Genomic DNA, 25,682 nt, shown 5'->3' on the forward strand with positions numbered 1-25,682 from the left:
AATATCCTCTGGGTTTGGGAGAGTTAAAACTGGGGAGATCAGGAAAGGAATCTAATAGGTTGAAGTTAAGGAGGGAGGACATCTCAGGCAGAGGGGAAAGTCTGGGTTGAAAAGGAGAGACCATTAAGACACAGTTGCAACCTCCAGTAGAGAGAAGATCAAGTCAGAAGCTAGGGTGGTATCCTTATGCGTGGAGAGCAAGGGACCCATATAAGTAAGGGATCAGAAGGGTAGGACCACCAAACTTGACAACTGGTTACATGTGGGGAGGTGGGAAGGTGGAAGGAAGAGTGAGCCTGAAGTGCTGCAAACATAGTGGGACACTCAGGAGAAAGAGAAGAGAGAATTTGGAGGAGGAGGAGAAAGTAGAAATCAGAGGGAAAGAGTGATTTCTCTTGGATAAGGTGAACCTACAGAATCATGTGGATAGGATTTGATTTAGAAAAATTATTTTCTATAAATATTACAACAAAGGGAACCTGTGTTTATTTCCAATCGTATTCTTATGAACGAAAGCACCTCCTTCCCCTTTCTTTTTACTTGGAGCATTTTGACTTTCCATGGGTCAGGATATGAGACTTCAGGTTGGTTGACTGGGCAAACATCTTGGTACAGCCATCAAAGGGGCACGCGTAGGGGCGATCGCCAGTATGGATACGCATGTGCGTGCGTAAGTTGAAGTCCAGTGAGAAGCGCTTCTCACAACCTTTGTACTTGCACTGAAAGGGCTTCTCTCCCGTATGGACTAATTTATGGCGCTTTAGTTTGGAACTCTCAACGAAAGCCTTTCCGCATTCTGCGCAGACGTGACCCTTGGGCCCATGGGTATGCAGATGTTTCCGCAGGGCGGAGTTATCTCTGAACAGCTTGGGACAATCTTCATGAGGGCAAGGCAGCTTTTTCTCAACTTCATGAGGTGATTTATTTTGATGGATAAATTCAGCTAGTTGTTTGGGATCAGAGAGATTGATCAGAGTCAGTCCTCCAGGAGAGAGCGGCTTCTTGGTCGGATTCTCAGGCATCTCCAAAGCTAAAGCTTCTTCCGGGAGCTCCTGGTTTTCTCTCACGGTCTCAGAGATCACCTTGCTTTCCTCATCTGCGGCCCACATGGTGATGGCGAATTCTCCCTCCAGGGTCTTGAGTTGTTCTTGCTTCTGCTCCCAACTCTGAGGGCCTTCCTCTGAGCCATCATCAGAGCCTTGACCTCCGTCTGCTGCACTGCCGCCATTCCCTTCATCTACTGTGGGTTCACATAAAGAAAAGGAAGCAAAGACATAGATTAGCAATCCAAATAACTTTATGATTCTAGGCCTAAACTAGACCAGGCTCATGACTTAAAGGTTGATGGCGTAATGGTTTCTGAAGAAGAGAGCCACCTGAAGCCCTGCAGACAGGGGTGCACACGTTACTACCCTAAGTTAACTCAATTCAGTAAACATTTAGGCCTTATGGTGTGCCTAGAAGAGCTGTCATCTAGGGCAAGGGGAGTGGAGATTGACACACAGGCAGAAAATTGAGAGGACACATTCCCCCCACCATAAGTGACAGTACCCTAGGGGTGATTTCTTCTGATTTAGCCCATGCCATTACTCCCAAGTCCCTAGTTACAGTTCTGGGGCTAGGCACTGTGCTAGAGTCTGGGATAAAAAAAAAATGAAAATAGTCCTTACCCTCAAGCAGCTTACACTCTGCTACAATTGTAAATCAAAAGAAAACAAACAAAAACAATCCCCAGTTGTTTGGAAAGTTTTTGAGTCTCCCTTCTAGGAGGCAGTAGAGTAAGCTGAATATAGTGGACAGAAAGCCTTGGAGTCAGATAGGCCTGGGTTCCAACTCTGCCCTATTAGCTGGGAAGTCACTCATATTCTAATAACCTACTGCAAAGTACCAGGTACTTGGTTTTGGACATGTTGAGTTTGAGATGTGAGACTGGAGGTCAGAGAGTTTGGGGCAGGAAAGGTAGATTTGAGAATCATCGGTATAGAGGAGATGGGAGCTGATAAGATTACCAAGTGTAGTGTAATATAGAGGGAGAAGAGCAGGATGAGGATCTAGCAAAAGAGACAGAGAAGAAGCATTTGGGCTTGTATTTGTATTCCCAGCACTTCGCACAGAGCCTAGTATATAACATTGACTTCCCTGGTTTCCTTTAAATCCCCACGAAAATCTCACCTTTCACAGGAAGCCCTCCCTGACCCTTCTTATTCTAGTGTCTTTCCTTTGTTAATAACTTCCTATTTATCCTGTGTCTAACTTTTTTTTTTTTTGGGGTGACTTGCCCAGGGTCACACAACTAGTAAGTATCCCGGGTCTGAGACTGGATTTGAGCTCACATCCTCCTGACTCCAAGGCCAGAGCTCTATCCACTGCACCACTATAACTTCTTTATAAATATTTGTTTACTTGTTGTCTTCCCCGTTAGATTGTAAGCTTCCTGAGGGCAGGGATTGTCTTTTCCCTCTTTTTGTACCCCCAGAACTTGCACAGTGCCTGGCACATAGGAGATGCCTAATACATCTTTATTGACTGATTGATTGGCAAGTACTTAATGCTTTATAAGCATAAAATATAGGATTACAAAGGAAGCCATTTATATTGAAATAGTTATCAAAATATTAAAAAAAGCAAGTTCACTGACCCTAGGTTAAGAACTGCTGTTCTAGGCTATGTCTCTCATCATCCTCAGAAGAAGATTTAGGTTTGGAAGGGACCTTAAAGAACATTTAGTCCACCCCTCCTCCCATTTTACAGATCAGGAAACTGAGGTCCAGAGGGAAAGTAACTAGTACAAGGTCAAATGGACAGGAAGTAGCAGATGTAGGATTCTAACATAGGTCCTCTGACTCTAAATGCAGAGCTCATTCAAAAATATCTCCCTGCCTAATTCATTACAAATCAAAGTGAACAATGATCCAATGTCACTTTGGAAGAAAGTCTCCAGTGGAGTGTCAGAGAGCTGGATTGAACTGAATTCTGATATATGTATGTATTTGCATGTATGTGTGTATGTGGGTGTATATACATATGACACAGAGAGAGGAACCCATTAGCTATGTGACCCTGGGCAAGGCATTTAACCTCTCATTGTCTCAGCTTCCTCACCCGTAAAATGCTGCTGATACTTCCTAGGCATGTGAATATGGGCTAGTACCTTCACCACTCTGAGCCTCAGCCTTCTCACCCTTAAAATGGGGATAACAGCTGAAGCACCTACCCCATAGGGTTATTGTGAGATACACATGAGATACTGTCTGTAAAGTGCCTTGTAAACTTTTAACACATTCTAGAAATGAGTTATAATTAAGGATATGGGGAATTATAAAAAGGAAAAGATAAAAAAAGACCAAAATTCACCTTTTGAGATTTCTCATGCCTCAGAGTGACTGACATAATTCTAATTCCTGCTTTTTTGACCAGAAAGAATTATTGTTTTGAGTAATTGCCTTTCTTTGTATCCCCAGCTCTTAATGCAGTTCCAGGCACCTAACGAGTCCTTAATAACTGCTGCTTAACTGTTGTTAACCGACAAAACAAACTTCGGAGCACTGCAGTCAGGCTTTCCAGAAGAAGACTGGTAAATGCCCAGCCAGTGCACAAGGTCAGCTGCTGCTCCACGTGCCTACTCACCATGCACCCCAGGCCCTTCTGACAAATCATTAGTAGGAACCTTGGAGAGTTCTAGGCACAATTAAGGTGAAAAGTAGTGCATACACCGTGTGCTGGGCTGGAATAGCATCCTGGCCTTGTGCTTAGGTGAATAAGGAAAGCTGAACTGATAAAAGGTGAGAGGAAATTTCTACCTTTTGGTTTTAAGCAAATGGTATTTTTTCCCCCTTTAACTAAATAAATCAGGACCATCATGCCAATGTGAAAATTAATTTAAAAAAACACATTAGGTCAGGGAATGGAAGGAAAATCAATTTATGTGGATCTCTGCTTCCCTGTTACTTAAAACACTCTAAAAATTAAAAGGGCTATTATGTTCATTCCAGAAGGCACTCAAAATTCACCTCAGGAACTAAATGCAAAGGTGCCAGACATTCATCTTCTCCAAAGCATCAAATTGCTGCTGGTTTCATATCAGCTAGCTACACTATAACAAATGTGGTTTAAAAATAAGGAAACTCCCCCCCCCAAAAGGCTAAATGAGGGGGGAAACAGGTCCATATCTTCTGAAGAACTACTGGGGTTCAAATAAGTATCATAGAATTGTAGACACAAATATGAAAGGCATGTTGGCAAGCCAATTCAATTCAGTAAACGTTTATTAAGTGCCTACCAAGTGCCCGGCCCTGTGCTAAGTGCTGGGAATACAAAAAAGAAGGCAAAGTCAGTGCCTTCCTTCAAAGAGCTTGTAATCTAATGGGGGAGACAAGATGGAAACTAATACAAACAAAGCATGCTTTATACAGGCTAAATAGGAAATAATTAAAAGAGGGAAAACATTGACTTAATCAGGGTTAGGGAAGGCTTCCTGTACCTCCTTGTTTTGTACATGAGGAAAAACTGATGCCCAGGGAGAGTGACTTGCTCCAGGTCACGTGGATAAGAAATGGTAGTGCTAAGTGTCCAACCCAAGTCACTTGACTCCAAATCCAGGGTGCTCCCTATTGTACTATGCTGCCTCCACTGTAATCCACAAACTGCCCCCATTTTAGCTATGTGAACATGTTGAATAGGGTCCTGAACCTCTCCCAGCCTCAGTTTCTTCATCTGTATGATGGAGATAACAATAGCAGTAATAATATCTACCTCTCTGGGCTATTGTGAGGCTCTGAGTGGATGGATGGGGATTACTTCTAAGGTGTCAGCTAGTGCCAGAGATTTAGAGCTGGAAGGGAACTTGAAAATCATTTGCTATAGATGAGGGGACTGAAGCCCGACAAGAGTGATCCAGACACCCCACCCCCACCCTGGTCACCTAGTCAGTAAGTGGTCCAATGAGAATGCCAATCCAGGTTCTCTGATTCCCGATTTAGCCACTCTATCCTGAAGTCAGGAAGAGCCAAGTTCAAATTTGACAACTACAGGCTGTGTGACTATGAGCAAGGCATTTAATCTCTGTTTGCCCCAGTTTTCCCAGCTATAAAATAGGGCAGTTAGGTGACACAGTGCGTAAAGTGCTGGGCCTGGCATCAAGAAGACTCATCTTTCTGAGTTCAAATCTGGCCTCACTTATTAGCTGTGTGACCCTGAGCAAGTCACTTCACCCTGTTTGACTCAGTTTCCTCATCTGTAAAATGGGCTGGAGAAGGAAATGGCAAACCCCTCCAGTATCTCTGCCAAGGAAACCCCAAAAGGGGTCATAAAGAGTCGGAAATGGCTGAAAAACAACAGCGAAATAAGGATGATAATAGCACCTATTTCCCAGGGTGAATGTGGAAATCAAATGTGATAATATTTGTACAGCACCTGACTCGAAGTAGGCAGACAATCCTTCTTCCCTTTCTCCCTCTCTTCTTTCCAGGAGCTCCCCTCCACTGGAGTCTGGATTACTACTGGTCAGGTACACTGTAGGGAAAATTCAGTTTGGGTATGCGTCAGACTAGCTGGTAGCAATATACCGGGCGTTGGTGCCTCCAGCAGCTCAGTCTCAAGCCGGTCCCCAGCCTTGCTTACGGTGTGCTTGGTGTGGCGGGAGTTGTAGTAGTAAATGATAAAAACATGATCGCCAATATATATACACATTATATCTATATCTATATCTATATATACACACGCATATATATATACATACACACACATACACACGTATATATATACATACATACACACATACACACGCATATATATATATATATATATATATATATATATACATAACACATATACACACATATATATGTCGAAGGGTCTTCCATACATTTTCTCATTTTAGCCTCAGGGCGTGCTCTGCACTGGGGTAAGTGGAGGCCTAGACAAACATTTTCACCTGCATTGTTTTCAGGGTGATCTTAGATTACCTCGGGCTGATTTGGAGAAGCTAGCACCTGGGCTGAGGGAGTGAGCTTGTTTTTCCAACATGGCAGGAAGTGCCTGGGGTGGGGAAGCCCAAACTCTGTTACTTACTACTCATGACTGTAGGCAAGTGACGTCCTTTGCTGTGAAAATAAAGGGTTAGAGATGGTGGTGAAGACCAAGGCAGGAGGAGAACAAGAGGTGAAGGCTGGCAGTCAAGGCCCGAAAGACCCAAGTCATGGAGGCAGCTAAGTAGTGACCTAACTGGAAATGAAGGATCCAAGATGTCCTTCAGCTTCTTGGCCTGATTGGGTGCCAGCTTGTAACTTTGGGTTTTTCTTGGACTCTTCTTCCTCACCTCTCATGTCTATTCAGTTACCAGACCCTTCTGGTCCCACTTCATAGCCCCCTCTCACATCAACTCTCCCTCCTCTGCAATTATCCTTATTGATTTGGGCCTCATTTTCACCAACCCCAGATGTTAATAGTACTTGAACAGTTGTCCCTGCCTCTGTTTTCTTCAATCCAGCCTTACCAGACACAGTTTCTCGACACATTTCCTTATGCATAGATCAGGTCGGGTCACTCCTGTGCTCAAAAGTCTTCAGTGGCTTCCTGCTGCCTAGCCAGTAAAATTCAACTAACTTTGGCTTGTATTGAAGGCCATCTGGCACCATTCTACTGTTCTAATCTTCAATCTCTCTAATCAGCTTAGGTAAGACTGCATACTATAGCTACTTATGCATTTGTGTTGTCCCTGTGCTATATCTTACAGGCTACATGAAAGCAGAGATGGTCTAAGTTCAACTGTTTATCTTTTCTGAAGTCTAGCACAGTAGCTCTGTACACAGTGGTTGCTTAATAAAGGCAAGAGAGCATGTGTTTATAGCTTGGAAGGGACCTTTGGGATCACTGAGTCTGACCCCTTCATTTTACAGATGAGGTAACTGAGGCATAGAGAGGTGTAATGATTTGCCCAAGGTCACACAGGTAGAAGAGGGTCTTGAACATGGGTGGGTGGGGGGGACTTGATTCCAAATCCAATGTTCCTCATGTTTGTTTTTCAACTAGAAAATAAGGAAAATTGGCTGGAACTTTGATTTGATCATTGATCATTAGACTTGGAATGTCCCAAAGTTTTTCTATGCCCACCTATGAAGTGGGAGAATACTGTATCCAACCAGCCCATCCTCATTTATACAAGGAAGTCCATGGCTATGGATTGCTTTGAAAGGTGATTTGCAAAATTAAAAAAAAGTAATTCTTATATAGCTGATCCTAGTACATGTTTAGATCATGCTTCACTGTTTTTCTGCATGGGTTGGCAGATAGATTTTATAGGTTTCTGGCTAATTTCTATTCACTACAATACATTTTTTTTATCAGGGCATTTACTTAAAGGTACTGAGTGCCCTGGAGAGAAGTGTTGCAGTCAGGTATGAAGCAGGAGAACTCCCAAGAGGAAGGGATGTGCTTTGCAAAGCAGATGTGTAGCTGGAACTCTCCTTCTAGAGGACAGAAAGGGTTCTACCTGGCACTTCGGTGGCAAAGGGGGTCAATCAAGAAATAATTGACCCTAATTAGCATTCCCACAAGCTGTTTAATTTCTTTACCTGCAATTGAGTGACACTGGGGAAAGGTGGAAGAAAAATCTTCCCTGTTATTAAAAGCACCAAAGGAAACCAGATAAATCCTTCCCTGACCCAGCAGAATAAATACCAACCCACTGGCAGTCTACTGGAAGTGAGAATAAATATAGTGGCCCCAGTGGCATGGGGCCTTTGAAAAGTTATATTTGATGCAAAGAGCTGATCACTTACTTAGGAGATCAGAAGACTTGGCTTTGGGAGGCCACAGAAGGCAGGGAGGTGCATCTTAATTCACTTTTCTTGGCAAGGCTGCAAGTTTGGATTTCAGGCAGGCTTGGTGATAATCTGATCAAGAGCTTTCCTCTTTATTTCTAACATAGTTTAAGGTTAGCTCCCAAGTAGTGGGTTGGGTTTTTTTCCCCTGACACAGCAATAAATGAAGACTACCAAACTACTCAAACTCACCAGAAAGATGTGTCCAACCTCTGAGCCTTCTAAGAACAAATGCGACAGTGATAAGTAGAGAAGGGGCGTGCTCCAGCCAGCTCTGCCAGGCTCCTGAGAGCCAAGTTTCAGTATGAGCACTTGCATGTCCGGAACTGGCAAATGCCACAAGTCAGGGCTTGATTTATTATTTTGTGGATTGTCACTCTAAGACTTAAGGAAGTGACGCAGAAAATGTTAATGCAAATTAAACTTAGAAATGTGTTATGTGGGGCAGCTAGGTGGCGCTGCAGTAAATAGAGCACCAGTCCTAGAGAGGACCTGAGTTCAAATGCTGCATCAGACACTTGGCACTTATTAGTTGCATGATCCAGGTCAAGTCATTTAACCTTGATTGCCTCAAAAAAAAACCCAAACCAACAAAAATAACAAAAAAAAGGTGTTCTATGTAATCCACCCCCTGCTCCTTCACTAAGGACTGGTTGTTAAACTTTTACCAACACACCCCTGTAAGTATGACTGGTAATGAGAGTATCAGATTACTAAGCAAGCCCCTGAAGTGAGTGCTGAACTTTCTTCCCTTATTTTCTCCCAAGATCATCTCTTCCCCACCCTAATGACTATATTCTCCTCTAGGCCCCAGCTCCTGCTCATCCACTCCCATTTTCAGAAGACCTTGCCTTTTATCTATACAGTCAAGATCAAAAGTCATTTGGTGTTGTTCACTTTTATCTAGTTTTGTCTTGAGCTCAACATCTCCCTGGTGATCTTTCATACTGCCTCGAATGGGGTGGGGGGCTCCATCTTTCGATGTCCATCACTTCCCTTTCTGCCTTCCCTCCCAAAAGCCATAGCTCTTCCAGTTATCTTGTCCACCATTCTCATCGAACCTTCAGTGCCCCCTTATTAAAAGGGATTAGGGAAAGCTTCTTGAAGAAGGTGGGGTTTTAGCTAGGACCTGAAGCCAAGGGGTGAAAGTGAGGAGGGAGAACACTCCAGGCATCAGGGATGGACTTTGAAAATGCCCAGAGTTGGGAGATGGAGTGTCTTGGTTGAGAAATATGCAGGAGGCACTCCTCCAGTGTCACTGGATCATAGAAGACATGAAGGAGAGTAAAGGAAATGGAAGCTGGAAAAGGAGCAAAGGTCCAGGTTTTGAGGGGTTTTTTTGAAGCCCAACAGAGGGTTGTATATTTGATTCTGGAAATAATAGTGAGCCCCTTGAGTTTGAGTAATGACAGGGAGGTGTGTGACACGGTCAGACAGACCTGAACTTTAGGAAGATCACTTTGGTAGGTGAGTGGAGAATGGATTGGAGGGGAGAGAGACTTTAGACAAGGAGACCAACCATTAGGCTGCTGCATTACTCCAGGCATGAAGGGATGAGGGCCTATACCCAGATGGTGGTAGTGTCATTTATGTGGTAGGGGGCATTTATGACAGATGTTGGGGAATGTGGAAATCAACAGGACTCAACAACAGATTGGATATGGGGGTGAGAGAGTTGAGGATGACACCTAAGTTGTGAGCCCCTGGGTCTGGAAGGATGGTAGTACCCTTGACAGTAATAGGGAAGAGTTAGGAAGAGGAGAAAGTGGGGGGAAAATAATGAGTTCACTTTAGGTATGGTGAGTTTAAGATAATAATCATAATAACAGCTAATATTTATATAGTGCTTACTATGTGCCTGGAACTGTGTGAAGCACTTCATTAGGTCATTTGATCCTAACGACAGCCATGGGAGGTGGGTGCTATTATTATTACCCCCATTTTACAGATGAGGAAACTGAGGTGCAGTAACTTTCCCAGTGTCACACAGCTGGTATTGGAGGTGGGATTTCAAGTAAGGTCTTCCTGACTCCGGGCCAGGAGCTCTATCCAGTATGTGTATTGAACATTCATTTTGAGATGTCCAATAGGCACCTGGAGATGTGACACTGGAGTATTGGAGAGAGGTTAGGGCTACATATTTAGATCTGATAATCATTTGCACAGAGATGCTAATTGAATCCATGGGAGCTAATGTGACCACCAAATGAAATAGTATAAAGGGAGAAAAGAAGAGGGCCCAGGATGGAGCCTGGGGGGCACCTCTCCTTATGGGTGGGTCCTGAATGAAGATCCAGCAAAGGAGATGAAAGGAGCTGTCCGACAGTCAGGAGAACCAGGAGAGAATAGTGCTGGGAATGCCTAGAGAGAAGGGAATACCCAGTAGGAGAGGCTGAGTGACAATGTCAAAAGTTGAAGAGACGTCAAGAAGGATGGAAATTGAGAAAAGGCCATTAGATTTAGTCATTAAGAGATTATTGGTACCTTTGGAAAGTACAGTTTCAGGAGAATGATGGGGTTAGAAGCAAGATTGCAGAGAGTTATGACAACTAGAGAAAAGGAAGTGAAGGCACTAATTACAGATGGCTTTTTCTCCAGGAGGAGAAATTTTGCATGATAACTAGCAGGGATGGATGGATCAAGCAAGAGTTTTTAAGGATGGAGGAGACAAGGGTGCATTTTTAATCAGAAGGAAAGTATCCAGGAGAAAGGAAGAAATGGAAGATTCCTGAGGGTGGGGATGATAGGGTAATATTCTGTGACAGAATGAGATCATATGTGGATGTAGAAGGGTCTTCTTGACAAGGAGAAGAGTCATCTGTTCACGTGAGATGGGTAAGAAGGAGAACATGGTAGAAGGCATCTGACTGATGTGAGTGAGATAGGGTGGGGACAACCTGGAGCTCTCTGTGAATGGCCCCAATTTTTTCAGTGGAAGGAAGAAAGGAAGTTTAAAAAAAAAAACATTTGAGTACCTACTATGTGTCAGGCACTATGCTAAGCATTTTACAATTATTAGCTCATTTGATCCTCTCAGCAACTCTGGGGTGCAGGTGCTATTAATATCCCCATTTTATTGTAGAGAAAACTGTAGTAGTCAGAAATTAAGTGACTTGCCCACAATCATACTATGACACTAGCTGCCTCAGTGAAATATGAGGCTAGGTTCTCAACTGAGAGGATGGGGGAGGGGGATCCATGGGAGGTTTGAAGAAGGATGAAAGATTTGGAAAAGTGTTGTGGTGAGTGAGATAGTGAATCCATTAGGGAGATGTAAAAGGATTGCTTTGACATAGTGAGGGCCCATTTGAGATTATATAACATAAATTGTAGTGGATCTAGTAGGTCTTTAGCTTTGTTCGGAAGAACCCAAATAGGACAGGAGGCAGCAGGTGGTGGGAGAGTAACCCAAGGCTGGGGCTTGGCCAGGTAAGACCAATGACAGGATAAGGTGGCAAGGGACTTGAGTAGGGTAAGTGTAGAGCTGAACTGGTTCACAAGGTCTGACATGATATTTAGATCTGAGAATCATTTGCATAAAAATGCTAATTGAATCCGTGGGAGCTGATGTGACCACCAAGTGAAATAGTATAAAGGGAGAAGAGAAGAGGGCTCAGGATGGAGCCTGGGGGACTTACAGCACTTCACTGAACATTCTTTTCTTTTCTCTTCTTTTTTTGGGGGGAGACAAACAGAGGTGAAGTGATTTGCTCAGGGTCACACAACTAGTAAGTATCTAAGGTTGGATTTGAACTTGGGTCTTACTCCAGGCCCTATGATCTATCCACTGTGCCACCTAGTTTCCCCACTGAACATTCTTACAGTGCCACATTTAGAGAGTTGCCTGTATTTATTGTTACTAATAATCTCAAACAAGAGTTGCCAGTCTTCACTGGGGGAGGGAGTTTGGTCTCTGAATGTTCACTACATAAATGAAATAATGGGTCTGGACCAAAAGAAACTCATGCAAGAAGGCTCTCGAAACGATTATTTTTTTTTCCATTTTTATAGTAAACTTGCTGTTTTCTGGCATGATTAAGGCTTGCTATTCTGGCTAATGAAAATCCAGCTATAGTGACATTCTAATTTTCAAAGACTGGGGATATGATACAGTCTACTTACCAACCCCTATCTCTCCCCGCCCCCAATTCCTCTCCTCTTCCCTGTATTCCTACTGCCCACCCCTACTTTCACAGCCTCTACTCCCTCTTCTTCCTTCTCTTATAGAGACAATGCTATTCTCTATAAAAGATTTTTTTTTTACATCAGACATCTCGAAATTGAACTTAAAATCTTTCATTGTACATGCATGTTCACATGCCCTGAGGCCAAATAGCATAGAATGTAATTATGAAAACTTATTAATTAAAACTAAGGTCATCTCTATTAGTAATTGGGAACCAGAGGGCCCTAGTCCCTGGAGGGCTTTACAAAAAAAAAATGCTCTAGAGCCGAAAGACCTTTATTTTTAGGTTAAGTCAAAAATGGAGGGAGCAGCTGGCCTAGCTGGGTCCCTCGAAGCCTTACAAATCCCTATTATTAGTCCACGCCTGTGTTTCCTCCTTACAAAAAGAAACACTTTTTAATGAGTGAGATGGCATTTGAAAGAAAAAAAGACATAGATTAAGTATTTCTTTGTAAGGGACAATGAATATGTTTCCCAGAATGTCATGTCACAGAGCAATACCAGCCTTGCTCATCTACTGCAATTTCTTGGTGTTAATTGGTGTCTGCAGAGCTGGACTGGTAATCTCATTTTCATTAATGACACTAATGCCCCATCTGTCAGGACCCCAATAACTGTAACTCTGGGTAATGGATATGGATCGAGGTAACTGGTAAAGACATTGCATGAACTAATTATAAATGGTGCTTATTGTACTGTCCTTTATATGCAATTTTCCCCTTTTGACCCAAATACTGTAAGGGGACCTCCTGAACTAGAAACATGAACTGAGAATGAAGAGTGACTAGTATCCTTATTTTCATGACAGTAGGGTAAGAAACAAAGATCTGGGGGGGGGGTTGTCCATTTGGCATCACCTTAACCATCATTTACAATTGGCCTTTCACTATTCAGACTCCGACTGAGAACTGAGGATCTCACACAATCAGGAAGAAGGCAGGATCCATTTCCTGTGCCCAGGCCTCAGGCAGGGCACTAGCATTTCCTATAGGCCGGACTGTAAATAGGGCAAGGCATAAGGGGCCAAAATGTAGAGAGTATTGGAAGTGCTTGTGAGGCACAGTGGTACAGAGGGAAGAATACCAGCTTTAGGCCTGCATTCAAAGCCCACCTCTGATGCTCACTACCTGTGTGACTTTGGGCATATAACTTAACCTTTCTGGGCCTCAGTTTCCTCATCTGTAAAAGAAGGGGGTTGGACTAGATGGTCTCTGAGTCCCCTTCTGGCTCTAAGGCTATGATATTGTACTGGTATTTTACTATGACTGTCTGAACTGACCTTAGTATACAGTTAACAAGATTGATTAGACATCCTAAGATGCTCCCAAATGGCTTCTTTCTCTAGCCAGATTCCAACTGAGCTGCTTCCCTGCCTGGCTCTTCATTGATCTCTCTTCTACCTTGAAGTATCTTGGGGTCGATTTCTACCGCCCCCCGCAACACAGGTCATTGGCTCACATTCTCTGCCCATTCCCCTCAACTGCTTTTGTCTTAAAGTTGATTGCAGGCCTGCTTTATGCTGCCTACCTCAGGCATGCTTTGTGCTACCCAAATCACCCAAGTTTCTAGGTATGGCTTTGCTTCTGTGTCTCTAAGTTCTACAAGGAGTGAACAGGCAGTGGCTCCCCTTGTAGTGACACAGTCTGAAGTGTGGCAAAAGCCCGGGGCTGGAGTTTGGCCTTTTGAAAGCTTTGCAGGGATTAGGAAACTGTCAACCAAAGTACAAAACCACCTGGCTGGCAGATGGTTTGGAACCAAAGGGCCCACTGGAGCCAAGAGCTCAAACCACTGGGGGTGGAAAGGGGACACTATTTGTCCAAGATCTTTACACGCATTATGGACTAATTCGTACCTTATTTAGGAGATCTTATTCAGGTCACATTTGCATGATGGCCCCTGAGGTATTACTCTGAGTAAAGGTTGTAACTCAAAGTGGGCAGTTGATAGATCTGTAGACATTTTGGTCTAGAGAAGGTAAGTAGATTTGCCAAAGGAACACAGAATCTTCAAATTGGAAAGACTCTGAGAAATCATCCAGGTAGACTTACTCATTACAATACAAGTCTCCTCTCCAGAAGTGGGCTTGTTCTCTTTCATAAAAATGCTCATGAGAAAAGATATTTATGTAAAGAATACTTTGCCCTAAAGCTGGACATTTCAAAGTGCAACAGTCATATGTTGTCTGATTGGGTAGGTTCAATTCAGTTTACATGGAAACTAGGTGGCTCAGTGGATAGAACTCTGGTATCAAAAAGACTTGACTACAAACACACAAACACTTCCTGGCTGTGTGACCCTGGGCAAGTCACTTAACTTGTCTTGCCTTGGTTTCATCCTGCAAAACGGGGATAATAATAGTACCTACCTCCCAGGATTGATGAGGATAAAATGAGATACTATCCATAAAGTGCTTAACACAGTGCCTTGGGCTTAGTCTCTGACAGTCTTTTTAGAAATACTGGGAGGGAGAGGTAGGGGAGGGAAGAAGGGAAAAGGGAGGGGCAAGAGGGAAGAAGGATGGAGGAAGGTGGAGAACAAAGAAGGATGGAGGAAAGCAGAAGAGAGATAAGAATAGAGGAAGGAGGAGGGGACAGCAAAGGATGAAGGAAGAAGAAAGATGGAAGGAGGGGAGGGGGAAGGGGCAAGAAGAAGAATGGGCAGGGAGGAGAGAAGAGGAAAGATAGAGAGGAGTGAGAGGGATTGAGAAAAGAGTTTGGAGGGAGAGTTAGGGCAATGGATAGAGCACAGGGCTTGGAACCAGGCAGACCCATCTTCCTGAGTTCAAATCTGGCCTCAGACACTTCCCAGTTGTGTGACCCTGGGCAAGTCACTTCACCCTGTTTGCCTCAGTTTCCTCATCTATAAAATGAGCTGGAGAAGGAAATGGCAAACCACTCCAGGATCTTTGCCAAGAAAACCCCAAATGAGGTCACAAAGAGTTGTATACAACTGAAATGACTCAACAACAAAAATGGAGGAAGAGAAGGGAGTGAGGGAAAAGGAGGGAGGGCAAAGAAGATAGGGTAAAGGATGAGGAGAGACAGGGCAAAGAGGGAGGGGGAGAAAGACAGAGGGAGAATGAAGAGGGGGGTGGGGGGAAAGAGCTAAACTAGAATGCATACTTTTGAGTGGTGCTCTCTCTTTCCCTCTGGCTAAGACTTGCAGGGGTGAGCTGGCCTTATCGGTGGGAATATCCCCAGTAGCCCTCCTATTGATCCCATTATTTTTTACTGCAAGTGATAAGCCCTAGACAAAAGAAATTTTGTGATCCAGAGCAAAAATAGGAAGTCTAATTCTCTTTTTCTTGTTGACAAACATGTCCTCAAACTCTTAGGCTTACTTTTTTTTTCTCAGAGCATGAGCCCAAATTCAACTTTCACCTTTTCCCCAGAGACTTTTCTCAAATGTGGCTTATCTTGGAGATACTTGGTGCTGGAAACTTATTAGTACCATACTTGCTGGATTATTCTTCTCTGTTTTCCAACTTATGAACCTTTAGCAGATCTGATTGGAGGAAAAATATTGTTCAGTTCTACCAATGCAGAGCAAAGTTGCTGTATGCCTCATTTTTTAGCTCTTTTTTGTTTGGGGAATTAGCATTTATTGCAAAAGAAATTGTCATTTTCTTTTCTCTTGTCTCCTCTTCCTGTTCTCTTTTTTTCTTTTCTTTTTCCTTTTTCTGTTTTTTTTTTTTTATTTTGGCTAGGCTAAGTGGAGCAGCTGGCTTTGGCAGGCAGCCTGAGTCCCTGGAGAAATCCTGAAAAGAGGCCTGCCTCGAATATTTTCTGTCTCTCAGGTTGTAAGGAAAATCTTGGAGAATGGTTCTCATGCTTTTTCTTGCTAGGGAATTCTCAGCTGTTTTTGTTTCACATAGTAGGCAAGCACTTGATTTAGTAAACCTGCACAGTAACTAATGATGATGTTCAATTTTTAGGAGAGAAAATCCTTTCCCATTAAGGCTTTTGTAAGAAGTCCTAAGATCATTTGGATAGAGAAACTCAGTGAAGATCATGGCCAACCTAAGCCATTCCCCACCACCCCCACCACTCCCATTTTAGATCCAAGAGATTTTATTAAAGTATTGTTCGTGTGTCAAGAGGGCAGAATTAAGGCATTTGTTGGTCTGTGGTAGGGGGATTGAGGGAGATTGCTGTTCATTTATGAGCAGTTTGAGATTGGTGGTGCCCATCTCTGAATTTTTCTGATCATGCACCCTCGTGAGTAAAATATTTTAAGCATGCATCCCATATATAAAAATTATATTCAAATGCAATTATGTACATCATTAGAATGTACAAAAATAGAAAATTAAAAGGGATGGCATGAAAAAATAGTTAAGATTTTTATTTTATTAACAGTGGAAAAGCCTTGTTCTCACAAAAGCATAATTAATTTAACTTTTCTTGCAAACAGTGCACCTAAATCAGCTTCATTATTTTGAAAATCTTGGTTAAATGCCTTCTGATAGAATTATTCAAAGGTCTGGTTCTAACTTCAGTTGATTGTGATTATTTGATTTTAATGGTGGTCATAGTTTATAAAGATAAATCAACAGAGATTTGGAGATGCCAAAGGAAAAAGTGCATCCTGGTAAGTGCTGACTAAATCATGATACTTATTTTTCAGTTCCATCCACCAAGTACTCAAAGGTCATGTTGAAATTCAGCTAGCAAATTTTCATCTTGCAGTTCTTGCAAACTGATCAGAAAGTGTTGCATTTTTCTATTTTTGACATATTGGTCTGAAATCTACTAAACCTCTGGGTTGGAAAAATCCATTTCCAAGCTTGTCTGCAAGTATGGGAGTTTTTGTAGGAGACTCGCATTGCTTGATCAACAAGAGTTCAGTTTTTTAATGGCTTGCTAATGGCTTTATTAGTCAATCAACAAGTATTTATTAAGTGCTTACTATTTAAGTGTTGGAGATACAAAGAAAAGGTGAAAACAGTCCTTGCCCTGAAGTGGCCTATATTCTAACAGAAGACACAACATTTATATAAATAAGTATATAACAGATAGATATGGAACAGGTAGAAGGAAAGGCAAATGGAGAGTCTGTGATGGACTTCATTCAGAATGTGCGTTTGAGCAAATCCTTGAAGGACACTAAGAGGCAAAGGTAAGAAAGGATTCCAGGGATTGAGGGACAGCCAATGCAAAGACGAGGAAATGGGAGATGAAACATCATGTGTGAGGAATGGCAAGCAGACCAGGATGGCTAGATCATAGAGAGTATAGAGGGAAGTAGTGGATAAGAAGATTGGAAAGCTAAGAAGGGGGCCAGGTTGGGAAGATCTCTTAAAGGACAGAGGAGTTTCTATCCAATACTGAAGGTGCTAGGGACCCCCTGGAGTTTGAGCAGTAGAGTAACATGGTTAGACTTGCATATTGGAAAACTCAATTTGGCAGCTGAGTGACAGGATGGATTAGAAAGGGGAGTGACTTGGAGGGACGAAAACAGGAAGCTACTGCAGTAGCCTAGGCGGAAGCTGATGAGGTTATGGACTAAGATGATGGCTGTGTGAGTAGAGAGAAATGGAAGAAATGTTGTAGAGATAGAAATGACAAAGTCTGGCAGCTACTTATCATCACTGTCTTAATCTCATAATGTGGCCCATGAGTGGCTTACACTAGGCATAGAAGGATCAACTCTGATTTTTTTTCTTTTTACATACCTTTGGTCACATTATTAGTATTATCTTCAATCTATGTTTTCTTTGCAGGGATATATAGGATGAGAGAGTGAAGAGTTGAGGATGAAGATGATGTTGGGAAGCTGTGGGACTAGAGGGACAGTAACTGAAAGGTAATGGAAGAGGGGTGGGCTTGAGGAGAAAGTTAGTAGTTTGGTACCTTTGGCATTTGAGATGCCTACGGGATATCCAGGTTAAAATATCCAGTAGGGGGGGACAGCTAGGTAGCGCAGTGGCTAGAGCACCTGGAGTCAGGAGGACCTGAGTTCAAATGCGGCCTCAGATATATAACATTCACTAGCTGTGTGACTCTGGGCAAGTCGTTTAACCCCAACTGCCTCACACACAAAAAGACTTGGGGGGAAAATATTCTGTAGGTATTATAGGACTGGTGTTCAAGATGAGAGACTAGAGTTGTACAGTGTACATAGAGATCTGAGATACATCTCCATGACCAGCTCACCAGGTGAGAGACTATAGAGTGTAGAAGACCAAGGATGGAGCACTGGGGGTTCAAGCACAGTTAACATTGATAAAGATTCAGCAAACAAGATTGAGATGGAGCAAACAGGGAAGAGGAGAGTGAGGAAAGAGTAGAGGCATGAAAACCCAGGATTGAGAGTAACCAGGAGAAAAAGGTGACTGGCAGTTTCAAATGTTGCAAACGGGTCAAGAAGGATGAGGACTGAGAAAAGGCCGTCAGATCTTGTAATCAAGAGATCATTGGTAACATTGGAGAGAGCAGTTTCAATTGAATGATGACATAAAAAGTCAGACTGCAGAGGGTTTACAGAAGAGAGGAAAAATGGATACTATCAATTAGCTCCAAATACAATATACAAATAAGGTGAGGTTCACTTGTGACCGAGAGTGGGTATAAAGCCTTACTTTCAAATCTTGGTAATTTTGAATATTTGTTTTAATCTCACAATGTAGCCAATGAATGGCTTATCCAGTGTTTCTTTTTTTTTTTTTTTTTTTTGGTTAGGCAATAAGGTTAAGTAACTTGCCCAGGGTCACACAGCTAGTGAGTGTTTTGGTCTGAGGTTGGATTTGAACTCAGGTCCTCCTGAGTCCAGGGCCAGTGCTCTATCCACTGTACCACCTAGCTGCCCCATATCCAGCGTTTCTTGAACTGTGGGTTACGACCCCATATGGGGTCATGACCCACAGTTTAAGAAGTTCTGAAGACATCCCAAGTAGAAAAAGTTTAAGAAACCCTGGTTTACACTAGCTATAGAAGGTTGTAGAGAGGATTCTCTCTGCTGTGTTGGATTGAAATATAGAGTAGCCATGGCCCAAAATGCTGTCTGCCACTGGCTTACATGAACTGAGGACAGCAGATGAGAATTCGCATCAAGGAATGGATTTTGCATAGACTCTCGTTCTTCGCAATGTATGCTTGGAGTTTATAAATTAATTGTTCCACACCTAAACTTTTGCTCTTTGGAGCTTCTGTTAGGAAAGATAAGGAGCCTACTTTTCTTTCCCTTCTCTCTTCCCCTCTCCCCTCCACCCCCAGATTTAGACTGAGAACAAGATCACTGCATAGGAGGAGAGCCGATGCATATTTGAGCAAGGGGTCAGAAAGTATATTACAGCCACATTGGACATGAAAAGGCTAAAGAATGTTCTGTACCTAGTCTCAAACATAAGACCCATGTTCAGCCATGCTAATACACAGCTCTTTGAGCCACTATTTCATTATTCTTACCCCAGTGGTAGGGGAGAATGCCAGAGGAAGAAGGGTAGGAGGGAGATAAAGTTATCATCCATCACCATCACCACCATCATGACCAGTTGTTTTTACAGCAATTTAAGGTTTCCAGTGTTTTACAAGTGTCATCTTATTTCAGCTTCACAACCCTATCAGAGAGGGACCCCCAGGTAGTAGTTTCACAGATGTGCAAACTGAGGCTCAGAGGGTCTGTGACTTTGCTTCCAGTCACTGAGCCAGGATGTGTCAGGGTGACATTCCTGACTGCCATCATGTCATATTGCTCTCTCCTTTAAAAGGATGATCTGCGTGAGCATGCTTATAGCATCATTAGGCCACACTCCCCAGGCAGTGGCTGCCCGTGCAATTTGGATGACTTCCATAAGGCACTAGACTGAATCAAAACACTCAAAAAATTCCAGGGGCTTAATGAAGAAATGCTCACCCGCACACAGAGCCTCAGCATCTTGGTCATCAATTATTTGTAACGGTTCAGTAAAGAAGGGCATGAGGGTACTTGCAACTGGAGAAAGAAAAACATAAGAGAACATCAGTGGATGAAACGATGTCCCTGTCTCAAATCTCACCCCACTCCAATCTATCCTCCTCCACACAGCTGCCCAAATGATGGTCCTATAGTGGTACATCTGACCATGTTTCTCCTTAATAAACTCCTGGGCTTCCCTATTGCTTCTAGGACTAAATATAAACTCTATTATTTGGCATTTCAAACCTTTTACAATCTCCTGACCTATCTTTTACTACACATTACTGCCCCTCATACATTATGTGGTCCAGTTAATCTAGACTTCTTACTATGCCTCACACATGGTCTTCAATTTCCTTTCTCTATGCCTTTGTATTGGCTGGCCCCCCACCTGTTAGATTCAGCCTGGGCACCACCTACAAGGAGCCTTTCTTGAGCCCCCTGACTGCTAGCCCTGCCCTCCCTCTCTGGCTCCCTATCACTTGGTATCCATTTAGTATGCATTTGTATATTGTCATTGGGCACATGTTGTCTCCCCGGTTACAATTTAAGCTCCTTGAAGGCAAGGACTCCCTTTGTCTTTGTGTCTCCCATACCTGGCATAGTGCCTGGCACAGAGTAGGTGCCTTATTACATTCTTTTTGATCAACTGATGGATCGCTGGAAGTGCCGGTGTTGAGCAAGTAATACTTGCCCTTTGTATGTGGCATCAAATATATGGTCCTTCCTTGTAGAACCAGGAGCAGTGCGGACTTATAGGATAAGTATAGTTAGGGAGGGGGAAGATAAGAGCTGCTGGAAAATTGTAGCAGATAAGAGTATAGATTCTGACTGCTGAGGGAGGGGATTCAGAGGATATGAGGCTTTGGGTCAAGTGCTTCTGTGTATACTCCAGGGGCTAGAAGGGCTTTGAAGTTAGCAATGAGCATTAAGTATGGCACCTCATCTGAGCCTTACAATGTGCTTGGGCAGCAGCTACTTGCAGACCTTATTCCTATTTCACAGATGAGGAAACCGAAGTAGAGAGAGGGAAGGTGACTTTGTTGTTATCACGTGGCTAGTAAGTGTCAGAGGTCTTATTTTATCCCAGAGAAAGGTCTCCTTGCCTTCCAAGTCTGGGCTGATACCCTCTCTCTCTCCAAAACTTTTTTTTTTACCTCTATGGTAAAACCTGTTCATTGGACACATTCTTCTGGGCAGATGCAGTCATGTCTCCCATCTACGTGGTATGTCTCACAGTAACTGAGGATGGCAAGTGCCAACCTTGACCCATGACACAAAGGTTAAAAATATGGGCTTCATAGGCTGTCTGCTTTAAGAAAAATAACAGTGTATGTCATTTGAGCTTGACAACATCCCTCTAAACTAGGTTCTTCAAATACTATCCCCATTTTATAGATGAGGAAACTGGATCTCAGGTTGTGACTTGCAAATGGTCACAAAGCTATAGAGTTTCAGAGGTCCAATTTGTACCCAGGTCTTTCTAACTGCATGCCCAGCATTCTGTTCATTTAGACCAAGGGTGGGGAACCTGCGGCCTTGAGGCCACATGTGGCCTTCTAGATCCTTAAGTGTGGCCTTTTGACAGTGGCCTCAAGGCCACAGGTTGCCCACCCCTGATTTAGACTATCTTTCTACCAAGTTTGGGTCACTTCACATGCAGTGATCACTGATGCCATTCAGATGACTCCAATATACAACTAGGCCATGAAGCAAAACCCTCAGAGACAAAAATTCAAAAGACTCAATGAAGAAATGTTCATATACCATCTTGTTCGTTGTTACTGGCTTCTAAAGAATGCACTGGTTCAAGAGCGTATATCGGTGCGCTTGTTTCTGTTAGAAGAAGGAAAAAGGGATCACCACATATGGACCACTGACACAGTCTTAGACAGTAGCTTTGTCTCCCAGCAGGAGCAGTGGGCATGTGGGGGAGGGGTCATACCTTCTGCACAGTTCTGAGTGGTATAATCTTGACAGTCACTCAATGCCGTTTCGAGAGCAGGTTGGTTTAGTAATTCGAGCGGGGCTTGGCGATCAGAAGAGAGAGAAAAAGAACCTTAATAAACAAATAGAAGCTAATGAAAGACATTCAGTCCCTTTCATAAGATAGTATGATAATGGTGTAAAGTAAGAGAGCTGGTCTTGAGATGGCTTCTGAGCTATTGCAGCTAGAGCAAAAAGAGAATCATTGAATGAGAGATTAGAATGGACCTCTGTCGGAGGCCATCGAGTTCAGCCTCTTCGCTTCCCAGAGAAGCTAACGTTGGAAAGGGCCTCATTGCTTCTTGCCTGAATGATTGCAGTGCCCTCCCAATGAAGTGACACATAGGACCCTAGACCTATTGGTTGGAAGGGACTCTCAAGTCCGACTAGTCCAATTCCTTCAACTCTCCCGTTTGCAAAAAACATTGACTTCTCTTCACTATTATCCTCTAATAATAGAGTCTATATTTTTGTTGATGATTTTTCAGCAACCCTCTTTCCTGTCCTCTCTTTCTTCTCTTCTCCCTTCCCCAATGAAATAAGGCAGATGAAGATACTGAGAGTCATTTGCCCAAGGACCCGCAGCTCATAAGTATCAGAGGTAGAATTTGAACCCAGGTTCTGGGGTTGCATTTGGTGCTTTTTCCATTGCATCATGCTGCCTCCTGTGCTCTTTTGCAAATCTCTTTAGGTCCCTCTCCAGTTTCATGCCATAAGCCTACTTGTTATGATGCTATCATGCATTTCCAATGATTCCCTTTTTGCATCAAACACCCAGGAGAGAAACATCTGAGAGGCTCAGGAATGAGATGCTCACCTTGAGGAAGTTCTTGCAAAGAATGTGTTTGCACTGTGCCAAGAGAATATATGGGTATATATGAGGCTGTCAGAAGACAAGGGACAAGAAACGTGAGCAGTAAATCAAAGAGCATTTATCAAGCCCCTGCTGTGTGCCAAGTACCATGTGCAAAAAAAGAGTATCTCACATTGCGTGGATTAATGTGGCCCCAAATGAGGAACTTTGTCATCCAGGAGGAGTTACAGACATTTGAGCTCATGACCTTTAAAAAAAATCAGTTTTATTGATACCTTTTCATTTTATACAGCATGTCCCAAAAGTCTTAGGGCAGTTTTAGGTTTTAAAGGCTTACAACTGCACTAAGATTTTGGAAACATCCTGTATTAATTGGTTCCAGGCATTTCCTTTACCTCCCACATTGGCCTGGAAATTGGACCCTCCCTCATAACAAAGAAACGCAGGGAAGTGAAGAGTCCTTGAGTTCAGGCACTGTTGGGGTTTTTTTGTCTTGATGTTCCCAGAGCCTAATGCAGTTGCTTAATGCATGCTTGCCAATTAAGCAAAAACCAACAAAAACCCAACAGATAAAGTAACCACATGTATACAACATTCAGCCCTCCTAGTTCCCTCCCCCTCTGCCAAGAGGGGAGAGGGAGTATTTTTCATCATCTGTTCTTTAGGACCATTATTAGTGTCTGAAATACTTAGAATGCAGCTTCTATTCAGTGATATTTTCATATATTCATATTACTGTAGTTTAAAAAGATCTATATTCTTCTACCTCTTTCGCTGTCTCTCCATCAGTTCATAAAAATGTTCCCATGCTGATCTACATCTAATTTCTACAAGCTGCTTTCTCATTTTCCCAGTAGTTCTTGTCAAAAAGAGAGGACTTTCCCTAGAAATTTTCTGTTCTTGGCTTTTTCAGATGCTAACCTGCCTTCTTCACTTGGTTCTGGTTTTTGAAGACCTATTGATCTATTTAGGCATTTTGTTTAAATGAGTACCAAATGGTTTTGATTATTATGACTTCATATTATGTTTTGATGTCTATTAATGCAATACCCCCTTTATCCCCCCCACTTTTTTCTGATTTCTAGATTCTATATCGTTTGCTTCTCTGAATACACTGTTGTTATTTTGTTCAGTTCTAAAAAGTATTTCCTTGGTCATTTGATTACTGTATTATTAAATGTATAAACTAATTTGGGTAATATTTTTATCATATTTGCATAGCCTGATCATGGTCACTTTATACTTTAGTTATTCATTTGCCTTGATTTCTGTAGTGTTTTGTAGTTACTAATGGAGAACGTGGGTGTGTCATTAAATAGAGCTTTAAGTTCCTTGACGGTAGAGACTTTCCCATTGTGTTGCTATCTCCAGTGTCTGGCACATAGCAGGCACTTAATAAATGCCTGATGATTTGTGTTTGTAGGAGGTTAACTCTCAGATAATGTATACATTCTGTCTTTACTCTGAATATTGTTTCTTTTATTGCTTGTTCTCTGGTTTTGTTGGTGGTACATTAAAATGCTGGTGATTTTTACAAATTTAACTTGTATTTTGCAACTATATTAAAGCTATTAACTGACTCAATTAGTTTCTTTCTTTGATTCTCTGGCATTTTCTAAGTGCACTCTTATTTTATCAACTACTGATATTTTTGTCTTTTGGCCAACGTTTAGGTCTTTGTTTTCATTTCTAGAATTATGACAAAAAGGAGTGAAGATGAGGATATTTCCTAGTTTTTCTGCAGTATATATTAATACTATCTCTGGGTTTTAGAGATGCTTTTGATTGCATTAAAGAAGGCCCATCCCTTCTGCATAGTTTTGTGGATTTCTTCTCCCTTGTTGGGAGACCAGGATCAGTTGGCCTTAGTGAATTTCTGGGATGGGGGAAGGAGTGAATTTAAAGAAGGGAGATGAGAAGGAAGAAGCAGTCACTGTGAAACTTTTTAACAAAAATATAATATTTCTTCCTGGGGTAGAGGATACGGGTATCAACCCAGGGATAGTCACCATGGGTCAGGGTCTCAAGCAAGTAGTCAGTCACATGAAAGCGGGAAGAGACTAATACCAAAAAGTCCATAAAGAGCCTTAGACATGATATTTCATTTGAGCTTTACAATAACCCTGGAAGATAAGTATTACAGGCATCATTGTCTTCATTTGACAGATGAGGAAACTGAGGTTTAGTGAGGTTAAAGGACTTTGCCCAGAGTCACATGGCTAGCAAAAATTACAGATGAAATTTGAAACAATGTCTTACCTCCCCATTTTGAAGGGGGAACTAGATGAACACTTTTCCAACATGATTGGGCCATGCTCCACATGCAAGGGTTGTTGGTGCAATTCAGACAATTTCCATACCTGCTGAGGCTATGAACCAAAACTGTTCCAGAGCATTGCTAGTGGATGGATAAAATACTCACCAACCGGCTGATTTTCCTTATCTTGAAGAGTTTGTGATTGCATTGCCCCAAATGAGTACAAGGGTGTGTAGGAGCCTGTTAGAGAAAGGAGAATCCCTTTAGATAGATTGAGAGATTGTGGCCCAGCCTCCCTCTGTCTGAGCTTGAATAAAGAGCTTCAGGCCACCGAGAGTTGCAGACATCTATGCCCGTATTTTTTGGAGGGCCCGGAAGCATTCTGCCTTCTTGTACCGTGGGATGGATATGGATGGTGGGTGTCATTAGAGAAGTTAGATGGGACAGCCAGTTGTCAGAGCATATTAGCAAACACAGAGTCACAGCAATGAACAGAGACTACAACCGCCAGGGTAGCGTATGAAGATGGTGCAATATCAGTGCTTAGAATCATTGGCAGTTTCTTATGCATGTACTTCATGGGTTGAAATGGTAGGACGTTAATAACTGGCATTCAGAGGAGGACTTGGAAATTTGAAAAAAAAAATTGCAGCAGCTTTATATACGTTGTCTCATTTGAGATAGGTACTATGGGTCATGTGATCCCCATTCCACAGATGGGGG

General features: G+C 42.6%; 1 protein-coding gene across 1 annotated transcript; it reads right to left on the reverse strand.

Moving 5' to 3' along the window:
• Nucleotides 1–509: 509 nt before the first annotated feature.
• LOC114032003 (transcriptional repressor protein YY1-like) lies at nt 510–25,190 on the reverse strand. Its single transcript, XM_027847207.1, has 7 exons — nt 25,125–25,190; nt 22,706–22,771; nt 21,848–21,931; nt 21,670–21,738; nt 19,861–19,938; nt 5,413–5,511; nt 510–1,240 (listed from the first exon to the last, which is right to left on the reverse strand). Exons 1-7 carry the CDS (start codon nt 25,165–25,167, stop codon nt 537–539), a joined length of 1,143 nt encoding a protein of 380 aa, XP_027703008.1. The 5' UTR covers nt 25,168–25,190; the 3' UTR covers nt 510–536.
• Nucleotides 25,191–25,682: the final 492 nt, after the last annotated feature.

Source organism: Vombatus ursinus, unplaced genomic scaffold (assembly GCF_900497805.2).
Source record: "Vombatus ursinus unplaced genomic scaffold, bare-nosed wombat genome assembly UNPS02015358.1, whole genome shotgun sequence".
In the NCBI taxonomy this organism is placed as follows: domain Eukaryota; kingdom Metazoa; phylum Chordata; class Mammalia; order Diprotodontia; family Vombatidae; genus Vombatus; species Vombatus ursinus.

Excerpts from the sequence above, each read along its gene's own strand:
- LOC114032003 (XM_027847207.1), bottom strand. The coding sequence starts at position 25,167 with ATGCAATCACAAACTCTTCAAGATAAGGAAAATCAGCCGGTTG. Across the intron at positions 21,739-21,847 it reads CACTCAGAACTGTGCAGAAG|AAACAAGCGCACCGATATAC; the intron begins GTATGACCCCTC and ends TTCTTCTAACAG. Across the intron at positions 1,241-5,412 it reads GTCTGCCTACTTCGAGTCAG|TAGATGAAGGGAATGGCGGC; the intron begins GTGCTGTACAAA and ends GTGAACCCACAG.